This window comes from Salminus brasiliensis, chromosome 1, assembly GCF_030463535.1.
Source record: "Salminus brasiliensis chromosome 1, fSalBra1.hap2, whole genome shotgun sequence".
Classification (NCBI taxonomy): Eukaryota; Metazoa; Chordata; class Actinopteri; order Characiformes; family Bryconidae; genus Salminus; species Salminus brasiliensis.
Genome location: NC_132878.1, coordinates 78,416,573 through 78,434,753, shown reverse-complemented (window position 1 = coordinate 78,434,753; position 18,181 = coordinate 78,416,573). Strand labels below are relative to the sequence as shown.

General features: G+C 39.2%; 1 protein-coding gene across 1 annotated transcript; it reads right to left on the bottom strand.

Moving 5' to 3' along the window:
* Positions 1-603: 603 nt before the first annotated feature.
* Positions 604-17,894, bottom strand: mtmr6 (myotubularin related protein 6). The gene is made up of 14 exons (XM_072689902.1): positions 17,650-17,894; positions 13,053-13,172; positions 11,917-12,079; positions 10,719-10,876; positions 9,206-9,334; positions 8,080-8,214; positions 7,804-7,936; positions 6,970-7,079; positions 6,377-6,502; positions 5,977-6,026; positions 5,211-5,411; positions 4,978-5,112; positions 3,702-3,828; positions 604-1,264 (listed from the first exon to the last, which is right to left on the bottom strand). Exons 1-14 carry the CDS (start codon positions 17,671-17,673, stop codon positions 944-946), a joined length of 1,932 nt encoding a protein of 643 aa, XP_072546003.1. The 5' UTR covers positions 17,674-17,894; the 3' UTR covers positions 604-943.
* Positions 17,895-18,181: the final 287 nt, after the last annotated feature.

The window sequence follows — 18,181 nt, the reverse complement described above, 5'->3', positions numbered from 1 at the left end:
CTTCTCCCCACTCAGCCTTGGTGTATGTAGGTCTTGGTGGAACTGGCTGTCTCCCAGCCTCATATTGGTAAGGATCAGTGGAAAATCCTGTTCCTCTCTATAATCCTATTCCAGCCTGAGACGCAGGTCTCCAGGGTTTCTGGACCAATAATCACTCCTGGGACCCACTTACGAACATAGCAGAGAGAACGAGCAAGGATTTAAGCTGGAGGGAAAAACCTATGACAGAACACGCTCTGGATGCCGAGTTGCGTTTTTCCCCCTGAGAGACCATCAGTCACTTTAGGGCTGATAGTGATAGATGGATGTCTCGCTTGAAGCTGATACTGATGCTCCTGTGATTTACAGGAATTCTATATGATCGCCAATAACCATGCATGATCCCTCACTTTGCTTTATGAGCTCTGAACAGTGACCTCCTTGAAGGCTGACTAAACACGCTAATGTTCCATGACCATCATACTCCACACTAGAATAGGCACGCTTGAATCATTAGACCGGAGGGATGTTTGCGTGTTATAGCCATCAGTCTCTGTCTTTTGGAGGTCTTGAGTCCTTCCAAACACTTAGTATCAAGTGGCTTTAAAACATAAGAAAACCCAGTGATGTTCTGGTTGGAGAGATTTGGTCCTCTCTTCATTTAACCATTTAATATTTTCTTTTAGTGCTATTAACATTCTTAAAAAAAAAAGATTCTCATTCAAGACAATGACAGATGTATCATCTGATTTATAGTGGATTTACATTACAGAATGCATCCTTTCCCATTCACGCCTCCATCCACCAATTTTGCATGTGGAGGTCATCATAAAGGCCCTCAAGTGAAGGCACATACGCACACAAACACACACCCCTTCATCTGTCTCTCACCACCGAGCCTGAGGGATATACAAATCTCTGTATTTTAAAGTCCTTCTAAATTTCCCTGGTATTCCACCACACTTCAGCAGGTCATCCGTGCCACTCCAAACTCCAAGCTGACTATGGCCGGTTCGCTCTTGGAGCCGAACGAGCCCTGGATCTCCCCATAGCCGTTCTCCGTGGCGCTGCTGCCCTCTACAGTCCGCTCTCCGCCACTGCCGGCCGGAGCGTCCTCCCGTGCCTCCTCGCCGAACACTTCCTCTTCCTCATCCTCCTGCTGAGTCTCCTTGCGGCTGAACGGGGCCCCCAGAATGAGAGACTGGGGCCTAGGTGGGAGGCTGCGCTCTTTTGGCTGGCTGTGAAGCTCTAGTGGAGAAGTGCTCACCCCAAACTTCTGCAGTTTCTGAGGGGGACACACAAAAGGGGCCAGGGGGGCAGGGAGGCATGCGTCATATCAGAGGAACAAAGGGAGCGAAGAGCTATTCAAGGGTGGTTCCTAGGGTTAACACAGCAAAAAGAAGGAGTGTGGAGAGAGAATAGAAGATCAGACTAGAGGGAGATATGCTTTAGGAGAAGCACTACTTTTCAAAAGTGTGGAATCACCTTTAATATTAAAATATTGCTACTTTACAATACTGATTGATATATTAAGAACTAGATATAAGAAGGGGTTTGTAGATGTTTTATTCATCATTTATAGTTTTAGAGATCAACAGAACCTACCTTAATAATGTATTATTTAGGATGCACTGCTCAAAAGTCATGTACTTATCAATACATATATGAAATGTATATGCAAGTAAACCGTAGATATTGTACAAATGGTGATTACAAACACAATAAAAATGAATAAAATTCAGATATTGTAGTGGAATAGTTCAGCGCACTGTTCTGCTCTTCTGGACTGGGTTGCACAGATTTTGTGTATGTTAGTTCTTAGGTTTGTGTGACACTAGTTAGTTTCAAACTCTACTTTTATTTCATCCAGTTGCACCACAAATCCATATGCTGTGTTTTTACTAGTAGCAACTTACCAATGTACACTCTGCGACTAAGTTAAACACGCTCACTTTCACATGACGATAACAAATGTATCTATATAATCTATCAATCAAAACAAACAGCATTATAAGTACGGACAGCAACCGGCACATACTTACATAATATTAAAAATATTATACATAAGATACATCCTATGGGGAAAAAAAAATAAAATAAAATAAAATAAAAAAAAAAAATAATATATATATATATATATATATATATATATATATATATATATATATATATATATATATATATATATAGCAATTTATTGTCAAAACTGAGTTAAATAATTGGAATATGTGTGGGCATATTTGTGAGATTATTTGTCCTCTTGATGACTGAATGATGAAATGTATGATGTAATGAAAATTGCAAATAATGGTTTCTGCGCAAGTGAGGGCAGCATCAGCCATGACAACTGTCACTTTGTTATATTATAATATTTTACATTATATATATAATTTATAAAAATAGGTCCTAGAATAGCTTTGTGTTAACAGAAATAAAATCATATATAAAAGGTAGGTAATGTCTGCAATAGTGTTATGCCTTCTGGAAGACAATGAAAAATAAAAACCTTATATTTGTACAATATATATTTAAAAGCATTTACTATATGGATAAACACTTGCAAACTTGGGTTAAACTTGGCTCCATTTAACACAGACTGGTGCTGCAAGTCAGTAGAAAACAGATCAGTTATTAGCATAATTTGATCTTGCCTTGAACTGAATTCGAGCATAGATATCCTAACCATCATATTTACCTAAAGAATGAAGCCAGTCTCTTAACACCCGACAGTGAAAGCAATTCCAGTCATCCCGCTTAAAATGCTCCAAACAAGCCATATTTTGGTTGCTGTCAGTTTTGTGACAACTGGTGACAACGTTCACACCTGCTCAAAGGGTAGGTGTTTATATTTAGTAGCTACTAGCTCCTGTGTACATACTAGTTTGTGAGATTCAACCTGTTTTGACAGAGTAACGGGTTAACCTGAACTGTGTAAACACTTATGTTACGACCTGCGTATGTTTGAACGTACATATCATTGTGCACCCCTAGTAATTCTCCAAGTATAGTTATCTTAAATCAGGTTATGTGCCTACAGATACGATAAGAACGACAAACCTGAAAAATTCTGGATGCTCATTTTATTAGAGCTTAATTGTTAATGTATATCTTAATACAGATTTTTACATTCTTAAGGAATCATGTAGAGCTCTGTTTATTATTCCAGACCCATGAATAAGTTACTGCTATTGTTATTGAAAACAGTTATTCAAAACTTTTTGAACTATTTTGTAAATGAGGCGATGAAGGTGTGTGAAAAGTAGTAAAATGGAGAAGAGGGAGTCCAAAAAAGCATAAGCATGATGCAGAAGTAGAAAACAAAATGACAGGAGGTGAAAAGGACGCCTAGCAACATCGCAGAGGGGGAGGACACCACAGGAGGCTTGCAGAGAAAGGCTGTGTCTCAGGGCTAAGGATGCTGCAGAGGAGGTCTGCAATCGTCAGCCGGTACGTCACTGAAGTCTCGTTGTGTGGGATTTTCCCGGATGCGACAGAGAAATTTTGAGAAAATACATCTAATTTTTTGGCACCAGAGTTCTTACAGCACTGCCACAAATTGTTCAATTTTAACTCCCTGCTGTGTGTTCATACAACCAGCTCAGGCTGTATCGACTGTGCGTGCCTGAGCCTTTGTACACCAGAGCTAGCAAGGTCCCTCCCACCTCTGCTGTAGCTTTCACCTTGAGACACATCTAGTGAGTGAAAAAGAAGTGTATACTCACTGCCTGCAGCGCTCGCACTGTGTTCTCCAGCTCCCTGCTGCTCTCCTTCAGCATCAGTGTCTGTTTAAGTAAAGACTGGCGCGGGTGCATGGAGCGGTCAAACTGATGGTACATGTTCCTCCAGAACCTGGGGCACAAAATGCACAGAAATCAGTCCCCTGCAAGATGTCTCTCCAGCCCCACCTGAGCTGGATTAGTTTGAGATTTTAGTAATTGAGATTTTGCAGACAATATCTGTGATTTAAACCAGTACAGCTGAGTTTGCTACAGTCCTGAGTGAATGGCTTATATACAAAACTTTGTAACATACATGGCCGTGCTGCCTTGTTACTGCAACTGAGTGCCACCACTATGGGTGGGCAGTATGATGGCATATTACGGTTATCATGATACATGATCCTGAGTACATCACATGTATCTCCTGTATTATTAGCCCTGGTCAACACTGGGCAAACACAAGTATGCACATGCTAATGCCAACACCCGGTCCTGCTTTACAGTGCTGATAGAGGACAAATCAAAATCTAAAATGGTCTGCCATGACAGATAACAGCAGTACAATACTACTGAGCACCCCCTTGCAGAAATGAAAACTGCAGTATTATATAGTCTTTCCCTATGTGCAAAAATAACATGGCAGCATTTTGTGATATTTGTCACTCATTATATATGTATTTATTTATTTATTTATTTTAAACACACGAACCAGACCATACTGCAGTAAAATTAAGTAAAATCCAGCACTTTACAGGCCTTGTAACTACACAGGGGAGCAAGTGTGAATAAACTAGCACTCCAGGATCTGTCAGACAGTGACTCTGTAATTATGGAGTGTCTTTGTTTTACTATTTTTATCTTTTATCTGCCTTCTGCCTAACAAAGGCATGCCTAACATGGTAAATGACAAGGTATACACCTTACCCCCTTTTATCTTCTGTTTGGTAATGTTATTTGAACATTTACAGACAGACAGACAGACAGACCAACGAAGAGATGAACACAAACAGAAGGAAATATGAAAAGAGCATTATGCTATTACATGCTCTATACATGCTCTTCCATACTGTCCACCTTTAGTGTTGTAACGGTTGTAAAACTTGGCTATGATGCTTCAGTCCGGGCTACCTGTGATAATTTGAGAAAACCGTAAACAGATACCGTAATTTCTACCAATCAGCGAGTCAGATCCTCTCCAAATGGCATAACAGAACAAAACCACTTGAACTGCACTTCTGAAGCAGGTGTTTGTTTACGAGTAGAGGTGTGGTGGGCGTACTTGAAGTGCCAGGTCTGTGTAGAGGGCATCAGGACAGGGTGTGACTCTGCAAAACTGGGGCTGTAGAGTGGGTTCAGATAATTCTGCTGCTCGCTTAACAGATGAGCCCACAGAGAATATGTTCGCTCCTTCAACCTGCAATCACACACACAAACCTGGCATTAGCCTGGCGAAGGGACAAGGACAACAGATTTTTCTTTTTCGTGTATGGGCATGTGACCTCAGACACTCACTGGATCTCCTCCCTTTGCCTTTGGCTGTTCCCTAAGAAGTTGCCAAACTGGCAGGAGTGAACATGCTCGTGAATCTGAATGAGAAACCACTCGCTGAACTGAAAGGCCTGTGGGAACTGCTCGGTAAGCTGCCACACACTCTCCAGAAACTGTGTGAAGATGGGAGACACCTCCTTCGGATCCCCGTCCAACTGGTCACACCTAAAGAGATGACAAAGAGCCGTAACTGGGAGTGCTGAGAGCAATGAAAAAGGCCTGCATGTGGAAATCCCATTACCCATATTTCCCAAACTTAGGGAAGCCAATCATTGAATAAAATTTAAAAATAAAAAAGACCAGATATTTCAAAATATTTAGACCGATTTAATATAGATATGTATACAATGTACTTACTGACCGCAGGATGAGCAGAACATTTGATTAGGTGATGCTGGGCATTTTATTTATTTCATTTTAAGTTTGGAATCAATGTTAACCGATTTGGTTGCAGATATTTTAGAAATAATGTGGGGCTGCCAAACATTTAAAATAATTAACTGCCATTTTTCACATATATTGTTTTATGTAGTTCATTTTTCATTGATAAAGCAGTGCATTTTGTTATGGTTATACTATTAAAAGGCATGATTTCTGTAGAGTGAACACAGTGGCTGCATGATTCAACCAATTACAATAAGTAAACACAAATTATACACAAAAGACATTCATGTATAAAAAAAATAACACATGGTTTCGAACTGTTATGTATGAATACAAATATACACACCTGTCTGCAAACTTGTGCCCAAAGGAGATCCAGTCTTTCTCAATAAGTACCTTAGAAAGCACAAAAGAGGAGAAACGTGATCGAACACTTTTCTGACACTGTACTGTAGATTAACCGTAGACGGTGAGCATTCCCTGGCAGAGATTTGTACTTGAAAAAGACAAAGATTACACTGAATCACAGCAGTTCTGTAATGCTATACTGTAAGCCAGCCCCTGGGGACACCCAGACAGTCCACATTTCCTTTCTACTCCAGCTCCAAAGTGTACTTCAGCCGGAGGATTGCTTAAGTGGTTCAGGTGTGTTAGGGGCTTGAGAAGAACACAAATGCACACTGGCAGGGGGGTCCCTGAGGATTGCAATGACAGTAGAATCCAGTGGAGATCAGATAAAAACTTACCATAAAGCCTTTGATGGTGCGATAGTAGGGGTCCATCAGCAGGGCTCCGAGTGAGCAGACTTGGGCCGTGCGGTCCCATCCGTCTGAGCAATGGACCAGCACACTTGCCCCCTCAACTGTCACCGCCTGCAGCAAAAGCATGGCAAAGAGAACACACGCTTAAAATCCCCTGTGACATTATAGCCCTGAGGTGCTACTTATCAGGACTAGGGTTGGGCAGTATCCACTTTTTTTTATACCAACTTTTATATTTATATTATTTTATATTTATATATACTCATATCATACTGGGCTCCCCCTACAGTCAGGAAGTGGAATGCAAGCCAGCCCTAAAGGATATGCTTTACACATGCATTTCTGGATAAACTGAGAGATACAGAACAGTCACTGAAAGTGAAAGAATAACGTGGACTGATGGGGTACAGTTTCTGTGTTATCCTGACTCAGAATAACACAGAAATGTAACACATCATAAATCCTTAAATACGGCCCTTTTTAACCCTAATCTGAACACAAAGCTAAGTGATGCATCACTTACATGTATATGGATGGAGTGTGTATATTTGTATGCTATGTAAGAAGGTGAGGCCAACCTTTGTAAGGAAAATGGCAGCATCAACAATAGCCTTGATGTGGCGCAACCAGCCACTGTTTTCAAGTCCTACTAGGTAATCCGTAGCAGAGAGAGAGCGAGTGCCCACCACTGAGAGGAGAGAAGCGGAGAGAAATTACTAAGGAGCTAAAATCTGTAGATTTTTCTTCATGTTTTGAATAATATGAATCCTGTACTGCATGGGTTATGAAATACACTTGGAGAACCTTTGAATTTCCTTATTAAAAATGCCATATAAAAATGCATTTTGTTGTAAAAAGCAAAATGCCCATATTTTGAAAATGTTTTAAGAACACAGAAAGAAATATAATAAGCTATTGTGATAAACCATGTAATTTATTAAAGAAATTGAAAATGTCCGTATGTCCAATGACCCTTTATTAATTTACTCTCAGGGTAACCAGTTTCAAGGCTTTTAAATAAAAATAAATAAATAAATAAAAAACCCTTCTCTGATTTCATTTTTTTGGAATATTGATTTATCCACACATTTTATGTGTTTTATCTTGTGTTGTGAGTGTAAAAGGTACAGGCTGCAAAAGGAAGGCATGTTATCAGGAAAAAAAAGATAAAGCCTTTAATTTCCTAAAGAAAAGGTGAAATATTTTATATTAGTCAGCAATAAAGATAATTAAGAAAATAAGTAATTGTTGCCATATGGGTTAATAAAGTATGCATTCTTTTTTTTTTTTTACCAAAAAAAAACTTTGTCTATTTTTAAATAAAGAAAAATATTGGTGTAAACTTGTGTTCCTTGTGTGTATTTAATTTCCTTTCAGATTTCGTAATGACTGAACATTTATCATCTGTAGACCTTCCAGAAGCTTCTGTAAACTGGCTCTCATGACGTGGATGTTCTCAATGCCCACAAACTGGAAGCGGATGTTGGAGTAGTTGTCTTCATTCTCATAGCCTTTCCCCGCTGCCCGATTTGCAAGTGCATTTAACTGCAAATTCAAAAACATCAACAATTACATTACAATAAAAATTAATATCTAAAAAATCTAGTTGATCCATAGTTATTATTGCATAGAACATAAGCATGAATTAAAACAAATCAATATGCTGAGTGATTCAGATCTTAGTGTACCTTAGGCCTCGTGTCCATAACGTAAACAAATCGGTTGTTGTGGTTGGCTTTGCTAATGGCCTGTAGCATGTGCTCATCCTCCAGACAGCGAGCGCTGAAGCCTGAGAGAGGCTGACTGCACCGGCACACTGCAGCCTATCAGACACACACACACACACACACACACACACACACACACACACACACACACACACACACACACATAACTCAGCTACCATACAAACCTGGCAGGAGGATGGGGGTAAATATGGACAGATGGGAAGTTTAACATCATTAACTAGAGCAGTGTGGAGGCTGTGAACTGGCACAATGCCGCTTGCTTGGTAAACATATACTCCTGATAGGAGAAAGTGAGAGAGTGAGCATGAGAGAGAGAACAAGCAGACTTTCCTGGAAGGCTGTTTAATGTCTCTGCGCAATCAGGCCTTATCTCCTACACCACACACAGGCAAACAATATCCACTCCCATAACTGTCAACAGAGTCATGAACAAGTAGCCTGTAGCAACTGTGGAGCAAAATAATTAAGAGAAAGCCCAACAATCAGCTAACAGGAAGCCCTTTGAAACTGACTTTCCATTCTCCACCCTAATAATTGGCCAAAGCTTTACCGAATGTTGACAGAAATCCCATAACGAGTTTAGTGGATGAAGTGACAAACACAATTATATTATAAATATAATGTATGTATATATATGTATACACATTTTGGTTATCTGTTTGGTATCAGGATCTTCCTGCAAGCCCCCTAGTGGCCCTTTTTGATGTGATATGTGACTTTTATATTCCTATAAATGTTTTCTTATTCTTATTTCTTATAGTTTCTTACTCTAACAAAATAAAGACTAATGAAACACATATAAAATAGATTGTCTGAATCTATAAATCAAATAATAAATAATAAATTCAATACCTGGACCCCCCCCAAAATCCCAAAATTACACTGTATGTATTTTGTCTCTCCCACTTTCCTACAAAACAATAAGCTTCTTGTTAAAAAAAAAAAAAGCTCTTGAAACATGAAACTCGATTTAACATAACAGTGTGAACACTGTGAGGCTCATTTGTGGGCTGAGCATACTTTTCCATCATCATTCTATCCAAGTGCTGTAGTGCGGTCACCCTACCTTCTTTTCTTGATAAAAATAGGTCAGGACAGGGAAGCGGCCTTTGCTCCTGAACTTGGAACTTCCAACAATGATGGGCTTGCTGGCCGTGATGGGCACGTACAGGTCTCTGGGATATGTCTCACACACCTGCCAAAAATAGGATACAATCAGTGAAGTCACTGGTACATTCCACATAGAAAATGACAATTACATAAAACACAGATTACTTTATTCACAGACGAAACATTTGGAACAAACACTACATGAAATGTAAACAAATATTTTTTCATTTGGTAAAGGTCTTTATCCCCCTTTAGCCCACACCTGGCATTGGGCATGATACCAAAACCTTCATGTTTATCTGCTCCAGAGAGTCCTATTGTATTGCCAGTACTTCTCTACAGGTGTGTGTACAGCATTTGCATTTATGTGCCAGCAATGGGTGCAACTTAAAGTAGCTGAAGGCATTTATTAGAAAGGGTGTCCACAAACATATTTATTTTTCTCGGTCAGTTTTGCGCTTGGTGAGTCTTTGTGCGAGGTGTGTGACAACTACCTCTATATATTTAGCTTCAGGCACCTCTGCATGTATTACTGAGCAAAGTATCTGGTCAAATGGCTGTTCTTCCTTGTTTACAGCTAGAAGAAGTGAGCAGTGAGCGGCTTTTCCTCAAACTCCATCCAACAACAGCTGCCTTTTGTCTTGTGAGATGTCCTTTCATAAAATCTAATCAGGTTGTCTGATAACCTCATAAGAGTAGAATGTAGGGCAAAAATGTCCTGAATTAGAGTCAGCGATGGATGGTGGATCATCATTCTGTGTAACTAAGCAGCAAGCCCTGTTCAAAATCTGCTTTTGTCCTGAGCAGAATAAAGAGCATCAACTTAGAGGTCAGAAGCAGGGCTGCACAATACAGACCACATTTTCTAAACATATCACTACATGTTGAGCCTTGCAATATATTAGAAATACACTGGAGAAGAAGTTCTATTTTACTGATAATGAAAAAACACAAATGCATGGCATATTGACCTTAACAGCTGATTTGCAATATGCTAACAATATGGTTCATATGCAGTATTAATATGAATAAAATTTGCATTCCTATTTATTTGGCATGTTAGCACAGGTGTACTGTGATCCCAGTATCTAAGCGTCTTTACTGGATTTATTTTTTTATCTGTTAAAGGAGCAGTTAGCTGAAAAATGTAAAACACATGATTAATCACTTATCCCACATGCAGTCAGTCAGCCAAGATATAGGTTATTTCTGATGTTTGCTTCTATAGTTTACAACAGAAGATGCTGAGCAAACACTGCTGCTAACAAACTTTGGACCTAAACTGTCACCAATCAAATACACACCCAAAATCTCTCTTTTCTCTCAAAATCACAATTAATACAGTGTAAAAATACTCAGTTTGAAAGATATGTATTGCAATATCGCTTAACAAATCATATCCTATGCAGGAGGCATCTCTCCAAGGTGGACATATTCCCATCATTCCTTTTCCAACTTTCCCTGCGTACCTTATAGTCTCTGTTGACATCTGTTAGCTGCCACTGGTCACATGGCACGCCCATACGTTCAAACTCAGCCCCGAGGTCAATTAGCTGCCAGCCCTCTTCTCTCTGCTGCTCGTTCTGTTTCGGGTTGTAGGAGAAGGCGTACAGCTCATCGTACGACACTGCGTACACACACACGCACACACACGCACACACAGAGTTACAAACTGAACAAAGTCAAAGGCAGCAGGTGCATTTAGATCACCATCTGGACACCATCTAATCACACACACATACACACTTTCTAACCCTTGAGTCATCAAAGCATGACTTCTGCACCTGCAGCATTAATGCATGCTCATCAACTACTTTGACTTTCCTAAAACTTTGAACCCACGGTGCCAACCAAAACTTTTCAAAACGGGCATTTTCTGCAAGCTCACATCTGCTTTTTCCCCAAACTCTTCAGCATGATTACTGCATCTAGTATTAAGGCAACAGGCAATTTATTCAGATGTCCAATTATCATTTTAATGTACTTCTTACATGAACATTTGGGTTCATCTGATCAAATTAAACATTTATTTGATAGTTTTTTCATAACAAACTTAAAACTAAAAACAATTCATATGTGTGTCTGAATATATGAATATTTGCTTTCAACTATAAGTGCTTTCAACTACTCACTTTACAGAGGTTAGTAACGTATTAGCGGTTTTATTTAGCGATGTAAACACAGTGCTGCGGCTGTTGTGCCCAGATGCATACCACACATTTATTTGTTCTCCCACTCAAAAATTCAAGGATGTGCTAGCTAGCATTTGAACTTGTGGTTAAACATGATCAATCATATTTATTTATTTTATATATATATATATATATATATATATATATATATATATATAAACACATATATACATATATATTTGCTTTTATTTTATTGAATCAGTTTAAGCTGCATTTTGGTGTATTTTGTTTAATTTAGTTCTTAAGTTAAAGGCCTTACTATTATAAGTAGTACTATTATAATTATTATTATTATTATTATTATTATTTATATAATTGTGTATGTGTGTATAATCATTAAGAGTGACACATTCGTATACACAAATCCATGTGTATTAGCAGACTAGAACCTGCACATCATTGTATTCTTTCCTGTCTTGATTAGGGAAGGAGTTCAAGTCTAACGTTTCTTCATCCAAACATGGGACATGCCCACCTGGCCGGAGCAGCCGGAGAAGTGAACTGTAGACATCATGGCAGTCACGCTCACGCGGAACCACAAAGTGAACCACTCTGAAGTTCCGGCACTGTATTAGCAGCGGGCAGCCATTGGTGGTCAGAGAGAGCTTCTCCACAGATGCTATGTGGTGATGAAGGATCTGCAGAAAAACAACCCAGTTATGTGCAGTACATTATATCAGAAAACAAACAACAAAGTTTCCATTTCGTACTCCTGAGACTCCTAAAACTACTGTGTAGTCCTAGACCACACTGAAAGACAACAATGCCTCCCCCTACTCCCTTTGAGAAAGCACACATGAATGCGGCTGAAAGACACATTTGTGTGGGCCTTCCAAAGACACATAATTACCATATTCATTCAATTAGCATCACCCCCCTTCCCCAAAGTTGTGGTCTGAGGAGTCATTAAAATGCACATTTATCTGCATTTCTGCACAGAGGAAGTTGAATACCACAGTTCTTTTAACCTTGAAAGCAAAAATATGCATATGTGCTGCACAATACAAAGAGAAGACACACTAGTAATTCCTTGAGTACACTGCACAACTTTTAAAATCTTAGCCATCAATGAAAATAGAGTAGCTCACACTTTGTTTACAAGTTGTACAAACTTTTCTTAATTGACTTTAGAGCTCAAAAAGTACCAATTTATTTTAGCAGTGCTGCAGTTTGGCAAACAATGGCTTTTAATTATTTCCTTACATAAGCTAGAATCAGGTTGACTGTGTATCTGGCTGTATTTGAAGAGGTTGGTAGTAAAGAAAATGGTAAATGAATAAATGTTAAATAAGCTTTAAGATGTTTAGACAATTATACATGTTTTCGTATCTTTTTTCACAGCATTGTTTGGTATTGAGGATAGTTATTCTAGTTATTCTTTGTTTTGGGGTTAATATTCAAATGATGGTATCCTAAGAAACCTATTCAATACCAAATTATGACACCCTGACTTCAGTGCTGAACTGTACTTTTTGTGTCAAAATTAAAAAAATAATAATAACAACGCAGGAAAGTAAGCTGACTATTAAATTTAAACACTATTCTATAACAACACCAACTACTCTTATTCTACTCTACCACTACTAAAGCTGCTTAACTTAACTATCTTACCCATATCTCTTGGGCACTGGCTGTATTACTCTCCACGAAGATCAGATGTGTGGCGGTCAGGTGAAGAGTTCCTGTGGTGGACTTGTTGCTAAAGCGATCCAGCAGCTTCACCTGCTCTACCTGTGAACAGAAGCATATCAGCTATTAGCCCACAGCAACATGTATGAGTCACCCTGGGCTATGATTGTTTGCAATGGGTTTTTTTTTATAGCAAACCAGGTCTGAAGCATGTCACCAGTTGTAAATAGGAACCGTCAGCTGAATCAAATGTTCAAATTCTCACATCTCTTCAAATCCTGTACTCAGCATCTTGGGCTTCTCTAGGCAACTGTCTAAAGACCTAAAAACTAAAGTAATCGGTGCCCATGAGGCAGGAAAAAAAAAGCCAAGAGTTTTCAGCTTGCGGTCTCTACAGTCCAGACTGCTAAGAAATGGTGGTTCAGGGGAGCTGTGGAAGTCAAGATGAGATCTGGAAGACCAAGGAAACTGGAACTTGGAAAGAACTGCTTGTATGCTGATGACACACACACACACACACACACACACACACACACACACACACACACACATATATATATATATATATATATTCAGTCAGCTAAACCTTCTTGCAGGTTTTTGGCAGTCATATAAAGTTTTATATATATATATAAATAAGTCAAAGGCAGTGTGTGTGTGTGTGTGTGTGTGTGTGTGTGTGTGTGTGTGTGTGTGTGTGTGTGTGTGTCATCAGCATACAAGCAGTTCTTTCCAAGTTCCAGTATAAATACTTTAAAAATATAAACTTTATATGACTGCCAAGAACCTGCAAAAAGGTTTAGCTGACGGAAGAGGCTGGTGTCATACCACAATATTCATATAACATAACATATAACATATAACACAATCTTCATGGAGGATACATAAGAAGAAAACCTTACTGGTGACCTAGTCACAAAACTCAACGTCTGAAGTATGCTATAGAACATCTAGACAAATGGGTTGGAAACGAGTGCTGTGGAAGTCTTTGGCCAAAATTAGCATGTTATGAAGAAAAATTTATGATGATTTATAACACTTTGACAACTGTGAAGCAAGGAGGTGAATGTATCATATTTCGGGGTTGTATTTGCCAGTGGCAATAAATTATGAATTAATTAATTTAAGATTAAAATAAAGTTGCCAAAATGTTTGGACAAACTGTAACTAGTCATTAGGAAACACTCTCGAAAATGAAAGGAACAGCATACACTGTAACAGTACTAACCAGCAATGGTTCAGCATCTTTCCATAAGCTATAGTCCTCTTAAAACCTCTGTCTTCAGTAAGTGGTTGCATTACATTTTGCACTTTTACACACATGCTTACACATAAATATGTATTCATGTACCGAAATATCTCAGTGATGTTAAATGTACCCATTACCATTATGCATTACCAGCAGGCACACTTACTCTTATACATACATAATGGTAAAGCAAGAGGAAAATACCATATTTTGACAAAGACAAAAAGGACTAATAGTGTACGATTTTAAAACCAGCAAGAAAAGCTGCTTTGTACAATTACATTTGTTCACAATTTGCTCCTCTACATACCATCAAATGGGAGTAATGGTTCTGTTTGTTAAGATGTATGCAGTTGTTCACATAGCGGTTGTGTTTTTTATTCAATAGTGCAAGTATCAATATAAATGTGACTAAAAATAATAACCTCCCCATCTCTGCCTTCAAAAGAAACTGTTCCAAACAATGCCACCACCCATCCTAAATCAATAACCCTCCATGTCCTTCTGAACTGCTTGCTTAGAGCAGCTGCCTCCTGTAACCTATTGTTTTAAGAAACTGCTGGAAGAGAAAAACAGTTTATCCAGAAACCTACTGAAATGGTCTTCCCATCTGGGGATGTGGCGGTGGTGTTGGGGTGTGAATGAGTAACTGTTAGCGGGATTTATCATTTATTATAATTGCACTGATTTCACAAATATTTTATTGGAAACATTTTAGATTTCTTTCAGATTACAGAGCTGGAGCTCAGCTCCTCTTTCCCAAATCAAAAGTGCAAGAGCTTTGCTTCAGTGACTTACTTGCTGATGATAACGACAAAATAACATCAGATGGGCCAACTATTCGGATATTTGGGTGGCTCCTTACTTTTGACTCACCCATGTTTATTTACACACAGAAGAAGCCAACAAGTGATCAAAGCCGGTTTCACAGAACTAATGCTCTTGCCCTCTACATTACTAAACGTTAACGCTGTGTGACAAAGAGTATGGGTGGTGGTTCATCATGGCATTGATCTAGGCCTTCATTACACACCCTCACTTTGTTCCATACACTACATTCTAACATGACTGGTCCAACTGGCCCTCAAGACTGGTCTTCTTGTTTTTTTTATTTATATATTATTATATATAGTTCATATTCATAGTTTATATATCTCACACTAATTACTTCATTTGTATCAAGGTTTATGCTTTTATGATGACAGTAATAGTCATTTGTGTAATGCCACAGTACAGAAATCACTAAAAGCCCAATATTACTGTTACATTAATTTCCCTGATCCGCGCATGTAAACATCCAAACCCTCACAGAATGTGTAAATATGGTTTTATATTGTGTATTATGCAGATTTTCATCGGGGAACAGAAAAGAACATGTATCCATTGTCTATCTATGCTTTTTTTTCATGAAGGTCACAACTGCAGATGGACACTAGAAAGTAAAAAGTTAATTATTAACAACAAAGAATAGAGCAGTCAGTCCAACACAACACAGACTGGCTCTTGGCAGAACAAGGATGAAGGAGCTTGAAAAGATCTTCAAATGCAATGACTTGTATAATGTCTCTCCAAACAAGGATGAGAACTGTCCAGACTGTGGTCTTTTCTGAGGTTCTTCATGGATGTGAAAGTACAATAAAAAAAGTGAGATAGGAAATAAATTGATGGCTTTGAATGTTGGTGTTGGCTAAGACTTTTGAGAGCATCCTGGACGGCAAACAAACAAACAAATGTTTTTGGTGGATTTTTTGTTTTGGACCAGATCAAGCCTCACCTTTTATTTGAAGCCCAGTCAAACAATCTGAAGTTCTTATTTTGGACACATTGAGATAAGAAGTACTTCACTGCTAAATCACTATGCTCAAAACAGCTGAGAGTAAAACAGCAAAGAGCCAGCCAGCAACAACAAGATGGATAGAGACAATCAAGGAATCATGAACAAGTCATTAAGAAGCCTAAAGACCCAAACAGATCATGGGACATTCTGGAGGAATACTATCCATGTGGTTACCAAGACTGGAAACCGACATTTAGGCCAAGCAGCTGGTCAGCAGCTTATCTAAAGGCAGACGTCACTCACCAGTCGAAAGGAATGACCAACTGACCAAGAGTTGAAGGGGGTAGCTTGGTCTAAGACTGTCTATACTGAAAAGAACATAATGTAGGTGTAGATCTACGTCAGCGCTGTATAGGACTACAGTTTGCAGACACCTGCTCATCCAGCGCTTCATATAAAATCGGTATTAATAGGCATGATTACCCTCCTTTCCTCCCTCTTTTTGCAGGAACAGCCTCAGCTCTATTTCACTGCACCCGGTCACAAAAGCATCGGCGAGGGTATTCAGGTATTGTTGGACGGTTAGTTCTGGATCCAAAATGCCACTCCAACTCATCCCAATGGTGTTGGATGCAGCTCCATCATTCCATTGCTCGTGTGGCTTCTCCAGAGAGTCCTATTCTACGTCCTACTACAAGTACTTTTGGATATACTCATTAATCTTACTCATTAACAGGAAGGATACCTATTAATTAATACATTCAGGACAAGATGCAGCCCACCAGAGTGTCCTGACAAACGCAGTGGATGGGCTCAATGCAAGGCCTGTCTAACACCTTCCATACAAGGCAAAGGGGGAAATACTATGAAGAAATAACCACTGGTTATTTAGAAAACTGCAAACCTCAGCAAAGAAATGCTAGGGCTGCCTGGCCTACTTTACAGCAGCATAACACCTCGTATAGATCTGGCTCATCCATTGCATGTGAATCCATGTTCATTAGTCAGATTTCTTTTGCTTTTTCTGGCTATTTCAGCCCAACCTATACAACTACAGCTCGGTCATGTAAGCCTGTTCAATCACTTAGCTAAGCTGAAGGGTCAAACTCAAAGTAGAGCTAAAGCCTCAGCTCAGTTCATCACAGATGCTCATGTCCACACATCGTATAGCCAGCTAACTGAACTGCTAGCTAGCTAAATGAACAGCTACAGTACATCTACACTACGTCTATCTATCTATCTATCTACATGCAATAAAATCAATATCCCTAATCAATACCTAATATGATTCTTTTTATGAACGTTGTGAAATTAGAGTAAATCGCAAATGTCTGCATCATCATCATCATCATCATCATCATCTAGCTAGAGATCTAACTAACTAGCTAACGTCAACGTCCGACCGTTACAGGGCTGCAACATTAGGCCCAGTTTAAAAGCCTGCTGAGAAAAAAAGCTCTGATTTAAAGGCTACAACCAAAGCGCAGTTTTAACGACACGTTAGAGAGGCTCTGGCTAATTAACTCTCGACGCTTCTCCTGTTCAGTGATTACCTTTGGTGTTCGGATGTGCTCCATAAGGCCGCTGCAGCAGCACTGTTGTCAGCGATCGAGCAGTAAACCAGAGCCGGGCTGTGATCGGAGGACAGCTCACGCATGAAAAAGGGAGCAATACAAAAAAAACACTGCCTCCTTCAAAAGCTCTCACAGCCAGGTCACCATCATCTCTGTTGTCTGCTGCTAATGTTGATCACCCTCCTGTTTCTGCTTTCTGACCTGTAACTTCCTCTTCGGGGCGTGTCTCCGCCACGTACGGCAAAAACACACAGAGGCATGCCGGGAATTGTGGTCCGCGATGTCAGGGGTGGAAGATGGACTCATTTTTTCTTTGGATCCGATCCCAAAGCGATAGTGATCTTCGGGGAAAAATATGTTTTCCTTATAAAGGAGTTAATTTATGATTTTCACAGCGAAAAACAAGTCAAACGAGACAAATAATACATTTAAAAATCATTTGCATTGATATGAACTAAACTCCTTGTAGTCTATCCACTGGTGTTCCACAAGGCTCAGTGCTTGGTCCTCT